The 19,296-nt window shown below is 38.8% G+C and overlaps 3 protein-coding genes and 1 long non-coding RNA gene across 5 annotated transcripts; 2 read left to right on the forward strand and 2 right to left on the reverse strand.

Annotated features, from left to right (window-relative positions):
- The first annotated feature begins 555 nt into the window (after positions 1 to 555).
- LOC148697863 (uncharacterized) lies at positions 556 to 2,127 on the forward strand. The gene is made up of 2 exons (XR_015960306.1): positions 556 to 1,601; positions 1,677 to 2,127. It is a non-coding gene; the product is annotated as an uncharacterized LOC148697863 (long non-coding RNA).
- A 570-nt stretch (positions 2,128 to 2,697) lies between these two features.
- Positions 2,698 to 6,112, reverse strand: LOC148697864 (putative protein phosphatase 2C 8). 2 transcript variants are annotated; one of them, XM_088690237.1, is made up of 5 exons: positions 5,920 to 6,112; positions 5,058 to 5,128; positions 4,134 to 4,179; positions 3,840 to 3,923; positions 2,698 to 3,024 (listed from the first exon to the last, which is right to left on the reverse strand). In XM_088690237.1, the coding sequence occupies exons 3-5, from the start codon at positions 4,140 to 4,142 to the stop codon at positions 2,881 to 2,883; spliced, it is 237 nt and encodes a 78-aa protein (XP_088546363.1). In that variant the 5' UTR covers positions 4,143 to 4,179; positions 5,058 to 5,128; positions 5,920 to 6,112; the 3' UTR covers positions 2,698 to 2,880. The 2 variants fall into 2 exon arrangements, with proteins under 2 accessions (XP_088546363.1, XP_088546362.1); XM_088690236.1 differs by lacking the exons at positions 5,058 to 5,128; positions 5,920 to 6,112 and having other exon boundaries at positions 4,134 to 4,653.
- A 6,019-nt stretch (positions 6,113 to 12,131) lies between these two features.
- On the forward strand, positions 12,132 to 15,782 carry LOC137715344 (uncharacterized). The gene is made up of 6 exons (XM_068454636.2): positions 12,132 to 12,555; positions 13,335 to 13,677; positions 14,649 to 14,733; positions 14,873 to 14,959; positions 15,068 to 15,310; positions 15,397 to 15,782. Exons 1-6 carry the CDS (start codon positions 12,392 to 12,394, stop codon positions 15,471 to 15,473), a joined length of 999 nt encoding a protein of 332 aa, XP_068310737.2. The 5' UTR covers positions 12,132 to 12,391; the 3' UTR covers positions 15,474 to 15,782.
- A 1,198-nt stretch (positions 15,783 to 16,980) lies between these two features.
- Positions 16,981 to 19,296, reverse strand: LOC137716180 (zinc transporter 11). Its single transcript, XM_068455589.2, has 3 exons — positions 18,742 to 19,296; positions 17,910 to 17,950; positions 16,981 to 17,780 (listed from the first exon to the last, which is right to left on the reverse strand). The coding sequence occupies exons 1-3, from the start codon at positions 19,220 to 19,222 to the stop codon at positions 17,271 to 17,273; spliced, it is 1,032 nt and encodes a 343-aa protein (XP_068311690.2). The 5' UTR covers positions 19,223 to 19,296; the 3' UTR covers positions 16,981 to 17,270.

The following is a 19,296-nucleotide window of genomic DNA, read 5'->3' on the forward strand; positions in this document are numbered from 1 at the left end:
CAAAATTAAATAGTTATTGGAGGCAACTGATTTCCTTTTCCTAGAAGAAGTTTATCTCCAAATCAAGGAAGGAGATCTAGTTCAAATTGGGAAACAACTCTACAGGCGCATGTAACTTGGGATTTCCACACCTATTGGCATTTTTCTACATGCAGTGTAACGACCCGTCCCTAAATATTTCAATTTTTATAATTTTAAAGCGTGAATTTACGAAAATGCCCTTCAAGGTAAAAACGTTGACTTTTGTTGACTGCCTTATCATGTCATGTAAGGCTCTTTTCCTCAGCATATCCTGGTAGTACTCATTATTACGAACGCGTGGGCGTAAGAAGAATTAAATTTGGAGCTAAAATGAAGATTTTATGGAATTCGAAACGTAAGGGTATTTTGGTAACTTTCCAAGTAGAGATATTTTCCACTTTGACCACCCCTAGGCTGACAAATGGCAGCTTTTCCCCATTTCTGGGGTGTCATTTTGGTCCTTCTTTGACTCCTCTCTCTCTAGAACCCTTTCCTTCTCTCATTGTCTCTTTCCTCCATCTCTACACTTCTCTCCTTACCGAGACTCGACACACCCCCGCCGCTCCAGCGATCTCCACTAGCACCATCGTCACAACTTCACCACCTCTGTGAGTTCTACAAACCTAGAAAATGAAGAAAAACGCTTCCGAAACTCATCCCTCACCTCACTGTGCAACGGCATCGTGACCACCATCATGTCCGACGAATCTCGCCGTTCACGACTTATGTAAGCTTTGGGGTTCATCCATTTGCTTCTCCTTTTTTATGTTTAGTTCGAGTTCTAGGTTGGCATGCTCATTTTGGTGAGCTTGGGATACATAAACTTCTAGGACAGATTTCCCAATTTCCGGCAAGAAACTTGACGACTTTCGAACCAATTTTCAACCAATTCCTGCCATGACCGAGGAAACCAAAGGTATAATCCAACTTGTTGTTTCTTGGGCTTCATTTTGATATATTGGATGGTTAGGTTTAGTGAAGATTTGGGATTGATCGGAGCCAAAAATTATTCCGGCCTTCCCTTACGCTTGTGACTGGGACCGGGTTGACCCAACCCGTAATCCAAACCGGATCCAAAACCAACAACCAAGCCCAACCCAAAACCCGACCCAACCTAATAACTGGGCCCAATCCAATAAACCGGCCCAACCTAGCAACCCAAAGTCCAGACCCAATCCTAGTTTCCATGGTCGATGCGTGGGCCGCGCATGGGAGGCTGTCATGGCCGATGCGTTGAGCACATGCACCTCCGCCTGAGGTACTGTGCTTCACTGCCGTGGACGGCTGCTACCACAGCAACACCGGCAACTTTTCATGTGACTTGTTCGGCAAGCCATCTCTGCGCGTGCGATGGTGCGTGGCCTCCTAGGCTGCGGCCCTGTGGCGGCATGCAGCAGCGCATGGGAGAACCCGAGGTCCCTCCTTAGATTTTTCGACGTGCCGAATCTGAATCCGCTACCTGTGATTTTGCAACGCATGTTCTGTCATCCATGTGCTATATGCCTGGAAGGTCGTGAGATCCGTTGCAGGCTGCCTCACCCTTGAAGAAAAATTTCTTTCACAGCAGTCTCAAAATTCAGGTTTTTTTCCTTCAATGCAACCTCTCATAATGTGTGTTATTGTTATCTGTTGCAATATTTTGTTATTTGTTTCAGCTAGGTGGCCCAGTTTTCTGTGCGTCTGTTCTGTTTTCTCTTCAAGCTCCATTCAGCTTCATTGGCCCCAGTATCCTCCTAATCAAACTAATGCTGCACAAAAGTGGTTTCAAACAAGCAATGGACTCTTGGGTGCTGGGCCTAGTGGGACCATGGTAGTTGATGCTATCATAACAGACTATAGTGCCTTGCATGTCGCAGGTGTTCCAATAGTAAACCCATCTACTGTTGTTGTTTGGGAGGTCCATCCTGGCCTAGGAAATGGATTTCACGCAACTCCAAGGATTAGCACAACTAATGGGGTTCCAATCCATGGTGGTTCTGTCATACCTGTAGTCATAGTTGAGGGTACTAATTGTATTCTTCCTTGAAAACCCTTTTTTTCCCTATTCTTTGCATTTGGAATTCAATTGCAAGTTGGTGGTGTAATGAAGCATGCCTTTATTTGTTATCTTTTATAATCCAAATGTAAGTTTCCCAAAAAATTTCTCCGAAAGTTGGTTTGTTAGTGCCTTTATTTTGAAAAACTTGATCCAACGACCAAACTGCCCCCTAAAAATGGGTTATTGCCCCTCCCATATTGGTTTGCCTTTATTAATTATAATGCAATTCTGGTATCGTTTTCGATGGTGGTTTGCCGAAAAATATTTCCCGGATAATTGCATTAATAACTTTTTATACTTTTCAAGCCACCGTGATTACGATCATGACCAGTAAATGTGGAATATGCACACTGCATGCTCAAAAGATGCACATGTCTGCACATGGCATACTCAACACAAGCACATGATATGCACACTGCATACTGAAAACATGCACATGCTCAAAGGATGCACATCATGCACGTTGCATGCTCATGTTTATGTCTACACATTGCATGTTGAACACATGCACATGATATGCACACTGCATACTAAAAACATGCACATTGCAAGACAAACACCGATCTGCTAAGTACAAACACTCTGAAATGTGAAACGCAACCTTTTTGACTTGAACTGAGATAATTTACCCCTGCCAATTCAAAATACCAGCATTTCATTAAACTATCAAGTTTAGAAGTGTTATTTACATACAAGAAGCATCCCAAAAGATTTACAGCTATCAAATTCCATTTATTAACTGAATGGAATACACAGCACAATACAGCCGAATTTTTTCAAGTTTGAGCACGCACGTGTCATAGAAACTACTCACTCCTTGGCTAGTTCCCAAGGTTAGTGCGTGGTCCAGTCTCTCTGCCTTGGATTGAGGCTTGCCCTTTGGAATGGTAAATAAATTCATCACCTTCCCTGGTGAAATTTTCTCTGTGTTCAATGTCGTACATCTTTGGTTTTAGCATCAAAAGCTGCAACAGAATTTAAAGAAGAAGAACGTCATTGAAATTATACTGAATTTGAAGGGGGGAAATGTAGAAAACACTATGCATATTGAGTGTCAAGCTTCTCCTAATATTTATTGCCAACACTCTCAACACCTACAAGCCTTGCCCATATATTGTGGATCTTAGTTTGCCTAAAGCAATCAAATAAAATTTGTTAGATACACTAGAGAAACAAAATGACAAATCCACCACTTGAATTCGCAAAAATACTTGCCCTACAAATGCACTCAAGATATTTGGTACTCTTCGCATTAAGAAAGTTTAGGACATGGTAGGCACTCAAGATAACAAGGATACATAGTCCTCATGTTTATTTATTATATAATAGTTAACAAATACATTGGACAACTATGTTACATTGCTTAACATTCTAGTAGTTGTTGATAATTTATGGTTGTCACAGCCCGACACATTCAGCTCAAGTTACTGAGCAGTTAATTCATTCAATGGAAAAACAGAGATAAGACAATCAAAGCATAGAGTACATTAACATCCAATTCAACGATCTTTGGCAGAGTAAAGTAATATGGTTTTGTTCCCAGAGAAGTGGATGGATAAACTTAAGCATATTTAGTAATTACAAATGAATCATTTACACATGCTTTCTTTCTAAAAATAAAATTTCCAATTTATAATAACTTGAGCTATATTTATTTATAATAGCAAAAGTTTTACAGATTTGATCTTTTTCAATATATATAAACAATTGTTTTATGTTACATTCCAAACAAAGGAAACAAATAATGAAAGGGGAAGCGTTAAAGAAGAGAAAATAGAACCTTTTTGAACTGGCAATCTCCGAAGGCCCTAGAAACTTCAAGGCGCCCCTGGAGTCGTCCATTTGAACTCACACTACCACCATCCTATGTGACAACACAACATGTTTCAATTAGATTCAGATAGAAGTAATAAAACATGAATTACATGCACAAGAAATCTTATATGGAAATAAATTATTATTATCCGGACTTGAGGAAGAATGAAATCATCAGTCCCCAAGAAAGTAGCAGACATAAAAAGCAATATAAACTCAACTAAGTCTTAATCACACTTTACAAATACACAATCCTTACCTTCTGCATACGAGCACGCTCTTGTTCATAGGTGGCTTCGGGTTTCCTGATTAAACAATATCTTTCAGATGGCATGCTTCATTTGAACCATGCAGCAGTCCCTCAGTGGGAGATGATCGAGTTATTGATATTAAACTCAACTAGTCAAAACGTGTGAGATAGATGATTTTTACATTACGGGAGAATAATGGTTACAAAGCTGATTAAATACTCAGATATACATAGATTAACTAGAAGACAACACAGCTAAACAAAGTTAACAAACTCTAACATATTCTTTGACTAACATTGACTCTAACGTATATGAAACTAACCAAGTCATGACCGTTGGTATTTGATGATTGTCAGAAGGTCTTTACTCCTAAAAGTTGATAAGGTTGGTCCATCACAAATGACATAGAGATAAGAAACAAGTAGAAAACTATAAGCTTTAGTTATTTGCATCACCCCAAACTTAGAAGTCATATCCTTATTAATATTAAGATTATTAAGGTAAATATTGGATTCTTATAACACCATATGCTCATTCTATTGAACTGAAATCAATAATATGCACCATTATGAAAACCATATCAGCTCATAAAGACAGTACGAGTCTAGAAAGTTCATTAAACTACATATTAGGCACATCTAAACATAAAACTGGTTCAAGGACCACTTATAATAAAAAAAACACATAATTCTCCATCCACAAGAACTAAATGACACATCATGACCCGAAATGTTCACTTGGACTTCGAATCAAGTTGTGTTGGCCGACACCTGGAAGGTGACGAAGCCATAAAGTGTAGCGATGTGGAAAATGTGAATACATTTAAACCTAAAAGTGCCTAAATACAAGAGTCCGCGGTGAACGGGAATGAACCCATCACAAGTGATGTCAGAATATAAGTAAAGTATAGTAAGATAAGATAAAGATTATACCCTCAAAGGTAGCCACCTATACTGAGATTTGCCAAGAATCCTCGTCGATACAAAAGTTTAGCAACTAAAACCTGGAGGGGCGAAAAACAAGGGTGAGTGGGCCTGAAAATAAAGTTTTAGTAAAAACCTTTCGAAACGTTAAGACCCATCGCTGTAAAACATGTATAGTTTCAAGAAAATCATATTACGTATAAGTATGAAATCAATGCAAATCAACAATAAATTCATAAATATGCCAATCATAACATCTCAACAGTAACATAATAGAATCAAGTGCCCATCGATCTATGCTAGCACACAAGTCGAAGTCGCCTAATGCAACCTATACGATTGGACTGATGCTCATCAATCTATGCTAGCACACAAGTCGGTGTTGTCTAATGCAACATGTACGACAGGACTGGGTGTAATCATAATATACACTCTAGTGCTACAATCACATGAAAATTGGCGCTATTCGCGGTCACATACGAGTCGGAGTTGCCTATTGCAACCTATACAACATGACTGACACCTACTTGGATCCAAGGCGAGCATGCAGTGTGGATGTGAACATACACGTGAAAAATTGGCCATGGCCCTGGGCAAGCACTAACATCAAGTACAACAATGATGAGCAAACTACATAAATATAAGCATGCCATAATGATTCAATAATTCTAGTCAACATAATAAACTTACCTACGCATCCCGTAGTATTATTTTAGCATTTCACAACAGTACAACATTTTTTATAACATTATTTAATCATGGCATACGCATGAAGAATTTATTAATGCTTGTATATATGGAAACTAACCTATATGTGTGTGTGTGTGTGTGTGTGTGTGTGTGTGTGTGTATAAAGCAAAGACTCACTCACCTAAAGTCCATGCTACAACTCCCTAGCATGAATATCGAGGCATCATGAACGTTCGTCACCTAGAACAAATAACAAATCACATCTCAGAATTCATATCGATAGAACACGTAACTTACATAAAACACATCCCCAAGGACATTCTAGAATGATTTGTAACCCATTGACCAAAAGTAAACCGTCAATCAAAAGTCGAAGGTAGGGTCCACAACCCTACGCAACTCGATCTAGAAGTTCCACACCTCAGATTTCCAATCTGTAACTTCCTAAGAGTTTCAATAAGCTTCTAGATCATCCTAAAGTTTTGGAATGATCCAACAGTCGGATCTCCACCAATTGCTAAAATTAAGTGGCGTCCGAGGTTTAGATTTACAAACTTAGAAAACCTACCCAGGAAGATCCGTACGTTAGATTCCTGATCCGTCAGTTCCTAATGCCCTTAAATATTATGTACTATTACGTATTAAACTTTGGTGACGATCCAATAGTCGGATTGTCGAATCATATAATAATCAAGTGGCGGCCCTTAATGGAAATATAACCAAACAACGAAATTTCGTCAATCGGATGTCTAATATGGAATCGGGGCACCCATACTAGCCTAGGAAGGTCAAGTGGTGTCCTTTTCCACTCGCCGCCACACTGACTTGCCGGAAAATTCAACTATTTCCAAAAATTCTCAAATTTTATAAGAATGAAGATCTCAACGAGTGGAGCTAAGTTTCATACCTGTGGCCAAGTCCAATTTGGCCGAGAAAAGCCCCAATTTCACTCAAACCTGCAGGAAAATCTAGAAAGGGTGGGCTTTGATTCGCCGTCGTCGGTGCTCCGCCGCCCCTAAGGTTGTTTGGGCCTTGTTCCTGGGCTCATGGGGAGTCTAATGGTGGTGGAGATCGACGTGATTGCCTTCAGAATAGGGCGGATCGCCGCCGTGGTGTCCCTGAAACCCACGGTTCCATTCTTCGCGATACAGGCCAAAAACCCAACAATCTTGGGTGTAAAATGGAGAGGGAAGGCCGGTGGAAAGTTTCTAGGTGATAGTTTGGTGAAATTCGCCTAAAAAACGATGGAAGAACACTGGAATTTTTCGTCGGGCAACCAGCTTGCGATGGGGGGGGAAAACGGGTCACCCAAATCCCCTGGTTTTCTCCTTTCCTCCTTTCCCTCCTGTTTCTCCCTTCTCTCCTCCCTCATTGGTCAACCTCTTCTTCCTCTCTCCTCTCCCGATTCGCCACAACCTCCTTTTCTTTTCTCTCCCGAAACTCTTCTTTCCAATTGGCCTCCCATTTCCTCCTTTATTTCTGATTGGGCAGCCCCCAATCCTTATCTTTCCATTCACAGCCACACACGTGGCTTCCCAAATTTTCTTCAACAATTTTGGAGCCTTCCAGAAAATGATCAATTGACCATTTTGTCCTTGACTTCGTTCGTTAATAACTCCTTCGTTATAATTTCAAATTGCGTTCCATTTGCTCCCACACGTCCATAACGATGAGTACTACGAAGATACGCCAAGAAAACAGATCTTACGTGCTTCGACAAAGAGGTCAACAAAAGTCAACACATTTGCCTCGAAGGGTATTTTCGAAATTTCACATTTTAAAATTATAAAATTCGTAGTAATTAGGAACGGATCATTACACTAAAAGTTAAGAATAAACATGCAGCACAACAATAATCACGCCAATCACCATGCGGCACACCGGTACAAATAATCTGTACTTGGTTAAAGTATTATTGAATTTGTTCTGTTATGTCCTCAACTCGTTCAAGCACAAGTGCAGTTAACAAGTTTGATTACAATACTTAAAATTAAAACTAATCAATACTTAAAATAAACACAATTATACATGCCGAATGAGAGTTAACAGAGCAACAAAAATCACATGCTTTTCTTTTTGACAAAAAAAAAGAAAAAATTATCAAACCTGTGCTTAATCTTCTCTTCTCAACCTCTAACCACATGCAGCTTCTCAATGTTAAATTCTTAAGAAAGCAACAAAAGTAACCACCCACAAACACCGCAATCAGATACTCAAATACTTACAGAAATATGATTGCTCAGACTTACAAAATTGGATCAGATTAGGATGAAACTTAGAGTTAGCAAAATGTAAGAATTGGGGAAAAAGAAGCGAATTATGAGAGAATCAGGAGATGTAATCATATGAAAACGAATGTAATTGCCAAAGGTGATTTGGGTGGCGACGGCGACAAGCGTCTCCGTGAGGCCTCCGGTGACGGTATCTAGGAGGACTCGGTGGACTCCGTTGTCTTTTTTCTTCAGAGAATTAAGATAGAGAGAGAGACTCTAGAGCATTCACAGAAATTGGAAATGGGTTTGAACTTTGCAGATCGCTATCTGCTATCAAACTCAAGTACAACTCTTGCACGTTTAAACCTAGATCGCAGATTGAAAGGGGTTAGGGCTAGGGTTAGTAATTTGTCAAGAAATTGAATGCGGGTTGGGAAGAAGAAGGAGAGTGTAGATGTCATAGAGAGAGAGGGGAGAGGAGAGAAATCAGAAAATGTGAAGAATTAACTCATTTATAGCAATTTGATCATTTTAAGACGTAGAAAAAAAATCATATTTGTGTACGAGTATTGTGCATGGCGTGTGCTGGGCTTGGTAATTTTTGACACGGTCTGTTAATCCGACATGATATGATACAAAATTAACAGGTTATCAGATCGATATGATAACAAATTGAATCGTTATCGGATAACCTGATAAACACATGTTAAGATAACAAGTTGGTCCAGATATACACATAGGTAACCCAATACACGATAAGTAAAATATTAATTTAATAATTTTATACCTTAAAAATACTATATAATATATATATATATAATTAAATTTTAGAAAATTTCAAAAAATTGAGGTAATATATTTTTATAAGAAAAACTAATGAAAAATGTTTGAAAAGTTTATTTTAACGATAAAGACAAAATAAAGGGTAAAATGAATAGTTTAGTGTAAAAATATGGTTTTTCGTTAAAATGAATAGTACCGGAAACTTTTCGTTAAAGTTTCCATTTTTATATGGTCTAGTATTATTATTTTATTTATTTTCATAATTCTTTTGATAAAATTCTCATAATTTGAATGGTTATAATGTTTGGTTTTTCTATACTTAGTTTATGCGGAAGAGAGTTCTGATGTGGAAAACCTTACTGAAAACATCATCAACATAACTCTTGAAGGCAATAGATCAAGCCAAAGTTTCAATACAATTTCTCCATGATGATCGATGAAAATTGAAGGATTTTGTAAAAGGAATAACATGCAAGGTTTTGAGTTTCATTGACAATGTTTTAATTTCTGAAAAAGGCTTCACAACTTTGAAAAAAGAAAAATTCATTCATTTTGTATATCCTTGCACATTTGATATTTTGTAGTAAACTAGTAGTGTATTTTCAAGTGTAGATGTGGTACATAAGGTCATCTCCAATCGAAGGGTCCAGAGGGCCAGAGGGTCGAAAATAGCTCGAAAACCGTCTCCAACCGAGGGCTAGGCCAAAGGGCCATGGAATCTGAGAGGGCCCCATGGAATCAGAGAGGGTTGGAGGGCTGGAAGGATGGCCAGAAAAATCAGCTTTCTTGGCAGTTATAACTGACATGAATGCTTTAGAAAAAAAATTCAAATGCAACGTCTAGCTGATGTCAGCTAGCCGTTGCATTTGAATTTTTTTTTTTTTTTCAGTTTTATTATTATTTTTTATTTACAAAATTTTCCTATAACTTCTATTTTTCTTTTTTTTTTTAAATTTTACTTTTTTTCCCATAACTTTTATTTTACAAAATTTGTTTCATATTTTTTTTTAAATTCCATTTTTTCCTATAACTTCTATTTCACAAAATTTTTTTTATTTTATTTTAAATTCTATTTTTATCCTATAACTTCTATTTCACAAAATTTGTTTCATATTTTTTTTAAATTATATTTTTTTTTCCTATACCTTCTATTTTACAAAATTTGTTTCATATTTTTTTTAAATTATATTTTTTTCTGTAACTTCCTACGCCATTATACAACATTAAATTAAATTAAGTAACATGAAACAACATTAAATAACATTAACCAACATACAAATTATACAACATAAAAAAAAAAAAAAAAAAAAAAAAAAAAAAAAACAATTAACAACATGAAACTTAAACAACATTTTACAAAACATTTAACAACAAAAACTTAAACGCCTACTCCATGCTTCTTTTGACCCAAAGATATGCAATAAGATCCTATTGTAGGTACTTATTTGTGGCACGAGAACGTATCATTCTATAGCCTCATGTACTCATTTATAGACATACTACCAGTTCTTGGATTGAAAGGCAAATTAGGCCCATCATATATTTTTGCACGAGCCATTCTTAACCTATTTGGATCTTTTTGGTCGTCATCAAACTCTCCATCAATATACTCATTTCGCTCATCCTCCACTATCATATTGTGTAATATGATACAAGACATCATGATGGAGTCCAAATTTTCTTGACTCGACCCTCTTGCCGGTTCGCTAATGATCTTTCATCGTGCTTGTAGAATACCGAAAGCTCTCTCAACATCTTTCTGATATGCCTCTTGGTGTAAGGTAAACAATTTTTCTGCATCATTCCTAGGATTTGGAATTGTTTGGACAAGTGTCGCCCATTTTGGGTAGATGTCATCTACAAAGTAATACCCCATATTGTCTTGACGGTTGTTGATGTAGTAGTCAAGTTGAGGTGCTTTACCTTCCGTCAAGTTATTGAAGAGGGGTGAATGCCCAAGAGCTGTAATGTCATTTTGGGATCCAGGGACTCCAAAGAAAGCATGCCAGATCCATGTGTCATAGGAGGCAACCGCCTCTAACACAACAATTGGCTTTCTCGACCTTTCGCTAAAGCCTCATTACCATCCGGTGGGACAGTTCTTCCAATCCTAATGCATGCAATCTAATGGCCCTATCATGCCCGAAAACCCACGATCTTTCGCTTTACGAAGGAGCCGATTCAGATCTTCTTGATTTGGCTCGCAGAGGTACTCATCTTTGTAAACCTGAACAATTGTGTCACAAAATTGTTCAAAAGTATCAAGGCATGTAGACTCAGACACACCATGGGTTTCATCCATCGAATCAGCTGGGGAGCCATAGGCTATCATTCGAAGTGCAACAGTAACCTTCTGATGAGGTGAGAAACTAGGGCGACCTACTCATCCCGCTTCTGTCGAAAGTATGGATTGACCTGCTGGACATCACGAAGTAAACGTTCGAAGACATAGCACTTCATCCGGAAACGAAATTTGAAATCCTTATGTGTACACCGAGTTGGGGTTGAAGTAGTTGTTCATCAGATTGGCATGCGACATCGCTTTGTTTCGTGGTTTGTAAGAGCGACCAGCAATAGAGTCACCCAATTGAGGTTGTTCCTCAGTTGGCTGACACACTATGGCCGTAGCTATGGTTGCTGCTTTGTTTTGTTTGTTGCGCCTTACTTGAACTTCTTCATCAGACTCCTCATTTTCTCGTCTCATTTGCGCCCATTTTGCTTCCAATTTGAAATTGGATAAGGACCCCCAGTTGGAATCCGAAGATGATCCAAAGTTGGAATTCATTGCAAACTTGAATTGAAAGAGATTGAATTGAAATAGGTTGAATTCAAAGTTGTGTGAATTATAGCCCAATATCCACCCTATTTATAGCAAAAGAATAATTCAAATCCAACGGCTAGCTAACGTCAGCATGATGTCAGCTACCAACCGCTAGCTGACATCATGCTGATGTCATTTAGCCGTTGGATTTGAATTTAAGTTGTAGTTTTTAAATAATAAATTATGGTTGGCCCTTTGGCCCTCGGTTAGAGATGGTTTTTTGTGACAGGGCTAAAACGAGCCCTATGACCCTTTGGCCCTTAGTTGGACACGGAGGCAAATATGGCCTGATACTGTTCATTAAAATATTAATTTCTTGGAAAGCCAGAGGGTTAAAATGAGCCCTCTAGCCAGCCCTCAGTTGGAGATGGCCTAACAACAAATGTGATTTTATGCTTTGAAATAATATTTATGTGGCAATGTGGTATGTGCAAATTTAAGAAGAAATTTTTTTTCTGAACGGGTTAGGTCATTTTACCTATTGAGTAAAGTAACCCAACTTATTAAGGACCCGTTAAAATAACAGATGTGACATGACACAACTTTTTAAGATAACAAGTATTATACGAACATAACACGAAACACAAGGCCTAACATGTACAAGGACTCAAACGACACGCGCTCTCTCTCTCTCTCTCTCTCTCTCCGCCCCAAGCACTGTATATAAAATCCCATCTTTTGGGTTTCTTAATCATGCGACATATAATCCAGTCAATTTTCCGGGAAAATTTGAGTGAGAAGGTATAAAAGGCGTGTTTTATTTTGTTTAATTTTCGTAGTTTCGGTTTGAGGGTGTTGGTGGTGTCGGATTGGTTTTTGCTTTGGAGGGCGTAACAATGGCGGGAATAGCAATAATCCTAGATCTGTTGCGGAAAAAACCAAGTCCCAGTACAGTCCAAGCATTACACTCTGCTGGGTATCTTTCGGCCAAAGCCGCCGCTTCTGCCGCTGCTGCGTCTGTCGCCGCCGGTGCTCCTTATGCTTATAAGGCATTATTCGGGTACTCTCTCTCTCTCTCAATTCTGTTTTCTTTTACATATCTGTGTGTGTTTTTGTTATGATGAATTCGGTTTCGATGATATGGAGGAGATTTTGTATTGTATAATGCAATTCCGATTTGAATTCTTTGATATGAAATTTAGATACGATTTGGGTAAGTGTTATAGCTCGTTGGTGCATTTGTATTTGAGAATCGGAAATCAGTGATCTCAATTTTTTTTCTTATTTCGCCATTAGTATTCATGGTGGTTATTGTATGGTGAGTCTGGGGATTTGATCATACCCTGAAACTTGATTTCGGGTCGGTTTCACATTGATTGATGACAAACTATAGGATGTGAACAAGTTTGAGTGCGGATAAAGGTTCAGTCGGCTAATTTTTCAATCGAACAATTCGGGGAAGTTCTAAACTTTTCGAAGCTGTAGAGTTGCCCTCTGTGGTTATGGTTGGTTGTGTTTGATTAATAACTTTCTGGGGTACAGTTCATTATTGGTATTTTTTATGGTTGAAGCTGGAGAAATATATTCGGGATTGTTCTTCTGGTGTAGGTAGTACAAAATGTTGATATCAGGACGCTAAAACTTTTGCGCCATTGGTTTTTGTTTTCAGTTGATTCTGCCCTCATATCCTTTCTTGAGCTTGCTGCATAAATTTAAAATCAACAGTTCATATTATACTTTCCTTTTCTTACTTTCCCATGTCAATGTTATTTCATTAGTGCTTTGAGGATTGTTGTCGGCTGAAGTTTGACTGTGTACTAACTTTTTTGTATGCAACAGTAATTTCAGGGTGCCGGTTGCCCATTGTGATGCTGGAACAGCATGGTCTGAAGATTATGTTTCTAATACACGAAGTTCATCTCAACGAATCTTTGAGAGTGACTCTCATAATTACAGTACCAAGGAATACAAAATTGAGTTAAAGCCTTTATTCTCGGCTTTTGAATTGAGGACTCTAACTATGACAACCTTGAGGTCATTTTTAATGTTCTTTTTACCTCTTTTGGAGCCTCGTACAAACTTGGAAGAGGATGATGATGACTTCCTGCCGGACACTGAAGAAAAGCAACCTATAGATTATGTTGTTCCTCTAAAAAAATCAGTAGTGCAGATTATTCGTGAGGTCAGTTGTTTTTTCCTACATTCTTGTTTCTGTTTTGAATTTAGTTTAAGAAGTTCCATTCATACACGTCGTCTTTAAATTATTTCCATTGGTTCCATGGTGTCTCTGAACAGTGGTTTTCGGAATTAAAAACCGTAATGATTATTTTTTATACTTTGTTGGTCGCACACCAGACATAATATGCCTCAGATAGTTGACTCAACCCTCTGTGAAGGACTCATTGTAGAATGAAGATACCTTATTGGAAATTTTATCCGGTGAAGATAACATTAATTTTGAGGAACGCCTTGCTGAAATTATGATACTTTTAAATCTGTATGCACTAAGCATCATAAGTTTCCACAACAGTTATTAGCAATTGATGGATCTTTGAAGGAGGATTCCACGTTAACAGTTGGTGCTTATTTTGTTGTTGTTGTTTTGTTTTTTTTTTTTTTTTTTTTTTTACACTTTTAAATCAGTATGCGCTGCTTGTACATCATAAGTAGCTTGACAGTTATTTGAATTCTATGGATCTTTAAAGGTGGATAAATTTAAACAGAATTAGGTGCTCGGATGTTTTTGTCTTGTTCGTCGACGTGTATAGTTCTGCTGGTTTATAGACCAGATGCAAGTGTGTACCACTAATCATGTTTATTTTGAAAATCAATTTGATCACGAAACAAGTTATTTCTGAAATGTGATGGAAATGTTCATTAGTTGTTGAATCAGCAACCAGTTGATTTACCTCTTTGCATTCACCTTTCAACTTTTTTCTTCTTTATTTACATTTTAGCACAGGAAATTTCTTCTCTCTCTCCCTGCCACCCCCCACAACACACAATACAGCTTTCACCTGAAGCAGTTCTAGGGTTTTCTCTTTCCCAAATATAACCACTTAATTAAACAGCATACAAAATTTTGCACTTCTATTGTTGAACTCAACAAAGTTTTGCATCTTCCAATTGAGTTACGTTTTGCATCCATTGCAGACTTCTGTTGTAACCACTAGACGGATTCTGGAACGAATTTGTGTCCATTATGTATCAGAGAGAATGGCATGGAAACTTCTCAAAGGTAATTTCTTTCCACAATAATCCCAAATCTACTTTTATTTGAGAAGATTAAGTTCAAAAAACAAGCGTGTAAATATGATTAATTAATTAGTTATATGTTTTGCTTCTTCAAATACGCGACCAACAAACAAAATCTACAGATGTTCCTAAGTCCGCCATGCGGAAAGCTGGAAGAAGATTGCCTACTTTAGTTTTCTTCTGTAGTGTTAGCAAAACAACTTTCAGAGGTAATATTCTATTCATGTATTCTGTCACATATGCAAGAAAAAATGGCATGGTCACTGTTGTTGGTTGATTGAGCTTTCATTCTCACTGTGCTGTCCATGTTTACTCAGGGCACTTTCTAGGTGTGGCAGCGTCATGGCTCATCCAAGTTGGCATTGATGTCTACCGATATATTTCTCGTACAATAAAGTCTAGAGAAGAGGTTGATGACATCGATACGGCAGAACAAGTTAAGATTCTTGGGAAGAAGGTTACAGTTACTACTATCAGGTGTGGTGCATCACTAGTTTTTGCTTCCATTGGGGCCGGTATTGGTGCCTCCCTTATCCGCCCTTCATCTGGCCAGTGGATTGGTAAGCGAATTACCTAATCGGGGTGTATCCATTTGTAAGTGAATCATCTGTAAGTGTACATGTAATTTTTCTTTCTTTTTTTGCAGGCTGTCTTTTGGGGGATTTGGCAGGGCCTTTAATTGTAACAGCTTGCCTTGGGAGAGTTTACCATGGAGAACTTTGAGTCCTGGGGATGACTTGTCTGACGTATTGTTCGCACATGGGCAAATTTAAGTGGCTTAAACGAGACAGTTCTTAACTATACGATGATGGAGTTCTCGACAGCAATACCACCTGCTTGAAATCAGTTAAAGCAGGTGTTGAAGGAGAAGTTTCACAACCGTAGGGAGTTTCTCCTTTCTGAAATTGTCTTTCCATTCTGAAACTGTGCTTTTGTGGGAACCTTTTAAAGTACACAGTTTGGTCCCTGAATTTAGTCATGAATCAAGGTGAACAAGATTATCAATATTTAGCATTATTTTTATTTTTACAATTTTACAAGCGATATTGAGGATAGAATCAAATAGACATCGAGTACAGGGTAAATGCAGTTAACTACTTGAACAACAAGCTCCTAACTTGGCACAATTATATCAAGTGTCCCAGATCGTGACAACCGATACTACTACAATTCCAAACAGCACGGCCAGAAACTTGGAATGGGGTGTGTCAACAGAGACTGCCTTGTGAGCTGTGTAACCCTTTGAAAGCAGATGCTTTATGGATACGTATATGAACATACCGCATGCCAGACCTATCGAAATGGCGGAGGTCCATTCCGCCTTCTATCTTGAGTTGTGCCCAACTCTGATACCAGTCGGACTGGAAATGGAGGCAGAAAACCATATGGCGGGCATGATAAGGAGGGACAGTCCGGAATCATTGAACTTGAGGGTCACTCTCATGCTTAGTATACACACACAAAACCACAGAAAGTCTTGTTTGAACTGTGTGCCTAGAACCAGAAACCCCTCGTTCCACTTTAAGTAGGGCAACATTCCGGCTGAAAATGTCCCCAAAAAGAAAACTGTGCATGAAATCTTTACGAGTATTAGGGGCTTGGTGCGAAGGCTGCGAATGCCGTTGTTTCTTGTTGGTTTCACTTTGATCATCGTCGTGGCTGCTGTAGGCCAATGTGGAGAGGGTGAGGAAGAGGAAGAGAGAGCTTGAGAAGATTGTTGCAAGCCATGTTCTAGTGGTGCATGAGAAAAAGTTGAAGGTTTGGATTCTAAGCATATAATAACATACCGTAGGATCACAGTTATTGACATGCATCAAGAAGTGAATGAAGACAATACTTAACTTGTAAATAAACCAGAAAAGAAACTAAAGAAGACAAGTTCATTGGGCCGAATCGAAGTCTTCCTCCTCACACTTTCTACTAGGTTAACAGCTTCCGCAGCAACACCAAAAGCCGGAAATGCTATATCCCTTTGATCATGGTACTATTACAAGGGTGCAACCTCCGCACCCATTCAGAGGTAGACATGATATTAGAGATTAGAGAAGTGAATCTTGTGCGAATCAAACAGAAGAAATAAAATACACAAGACGATGGCATTTGGCTGTTGTTCAATGGCATTAGGATACGCTGCTTGACCTGGACAGCCTGAGGGACTTGTCTTAAGTGGTTAAGGATGTTTACTCCTGCACCCGAGGTGCTGAGTTCGATCCTCTTCCTCAAATATTGCTTGTATATATAAACCGCAAAGCGATCTGTTTATAACTGTATCAATACGCATACAATTTTATATATCTGTATGTAAGATGATCATCATCCAGATGATTGCCAAGCCACATAAGCAATAAAAACATTCTTGGAGATCATTACAACACTGCTCTCTATCCTGAGCTAATAACATATGATAGCAAAAATCTAAATAAAACCAAAATCACATCTACCAATCGATTGCCTTGCTACTTGCAAATCTATACTTCCAAACGCAATCTTCCACAAACAAATCGTGCTCGAACAACGACTTCAAGTGTCCCAAATCATCACAACAGCTATTACCCCAATACCCAACAAAACTGCCAGAAACTTGTACTGGGGTTTGTCGACTGAAACTGCTTTGTTGGGTGCATAACCCTTTGCCAATAAATGGTTTATTGCTATGTAGATGAACATTCCACATGCTAGAGCCATTGAAATTGCGAATATCCAATCAGCCACAGCTCCTTGGGTTGTTGCGTCTATTAGGATTCCAATTGCCACACCAATAGGACTTGAAATAGCAAATGCAAAAGCAAAGGCAGCGCATGACAAGAAGGGACGGTTAGGCATCATTCGAAGGAGAGCAATGCCCATGGCAATGGCAGCAAATACCTTGTGAAGAGAAATTGTCCATAAGGCTTTCCAAGCATCGGCTTTAGTCTCAGCGACTCCAATTGCAATGCCCTCAAACACGGAGTGGAAACACAAGGCTACTATCAACAAGATGCTGTCCCCAAGTGAAGTAGCGCTTGCAACCACCACGTTTTGGTTATGGCCCTGTCAGGTCAATCAAAAATAAGTTTCGAGTCAGTGTCAGAACCACCACCGAGTAATCCCCCAATACGTATGGAAATCCTGATACGATTACAACCAGAAGATTATGAATTTAGCAAGTATATATCTTACCTGAGTGCCATATTGACCACCCTTTCCCTGCTCAGTATTACCTGCAGTGAAAAATAAACTATCACTTGATTGTCCTAGTTTTAGTAGTCAACCTCAAACCTAGTTTTGCTTAATAAATTATGGTCGCAATCACAATTCTCAGCAAAAACACACATACAGTTCGTTTAGTGGCACCCCCCGTCTCCACTTGGTTAAGTTTGAAAAGGTTGGAGTTCAAATCTCATAGATAACAATTGTTACTAAAGAAACAAAAATCCTACACCAAACAGTTATTTATTCAAGGACAGTGATTTTCAACACACTTTTAGTCCCCTTATATTTTTATATTTTTGATCATCGAACCGAATAAATCAAATGGAAACAGCTAGGAATGTGATTTTCGCACACCATTTAAGCTACTCACACAAACCTGTAAATTTCTTTATTTTTAGCTATCGGATTGTGTAAATCATGTAAAGACCTACTGACGTTCCAGTTAGAAGATGCGGTTACATGACAGAGTTTCAGGGCTGAAGGGGTAGAGGAAGACCTAGAAAGACTTTGGAAGAGACTCTAAGAAAAGACGTAGAGTACTTGGATCCAACGAAAGACGTGACACAGAACCGAGCGCAATGGTGTTCTAGGATTTATATAGCCGACCCCACTTAGTGAAAAAATGCTTTGTTGTTATTGTTGTTGTTATTGGATTGAGTAAATCAAACAGAATGAATGAAAATGATTAAAAAGAAGTGCGTGAGGCTAAAAAGTGTGTGTCTTTGTCATTTCCCGTTCAAGGAATTTCACTCACTCAGCAAGCAAAGAGAACAAAATCTAGAAGACCAAAAGCACTTACCCTGAACCTGAAGATCAGCAGCAGACACAACACTCTTGTTCTTGAGGAACACGTAGGAAATAACACAATCAGCAAGCATTGTAAGCAAGAAGCCCCCACAAGCCAACATAAACGCAAAAGGGTATTCTTCTTGGGTCAAGTCCTTGAAAGTCTCATTGGAATCACTCAGAAAGTGCATCATAGCCGTACCCAAAAACACACCCCCGGCAAACTGGATACCCAAAACCAAAAACCCTTCATTCCACTTGAAGAAATAAGGCGAAACTCCAGGTAAGAACGTCCCAAAAAATATTATGATGAGGCACCAAATCTTGACTAGTATTAGAGGCCTCGAACGGAGGTTATGCGGGGTTTCGCTGTCGTTGGTGTCGGGTTGGGTTTCGTCGTCTTCATGGTGGCCGCTGTGGGCTAAGGCGGGGATGGTGAGGCAGAGGAGGAGGAGAGAAGAGAGGAAGAGTAAGCGAGGGAGAGGTGGAGCCATCTTTGTTGACTTGTAGGTTTGGAGAGGAGGGAGAGAGGGGCATGGGTTTTAACGGGTTTGGTTGTATTACGTAC

This window comes from Pyrus communis, chromosome 3 (assembly GCF_041283825.1).
Source record: "Pyrus communis isolate YQ-2024b chromosome 3, ASM4128382v1, whole genome shotgun sequence".
Taxonomy (NCBI): Eukaryota; Viridiplantae; Streptophyta; class Magnoliopsida; order Rosales; family Rosaceae; genus Pyrus; species Pyrus communis.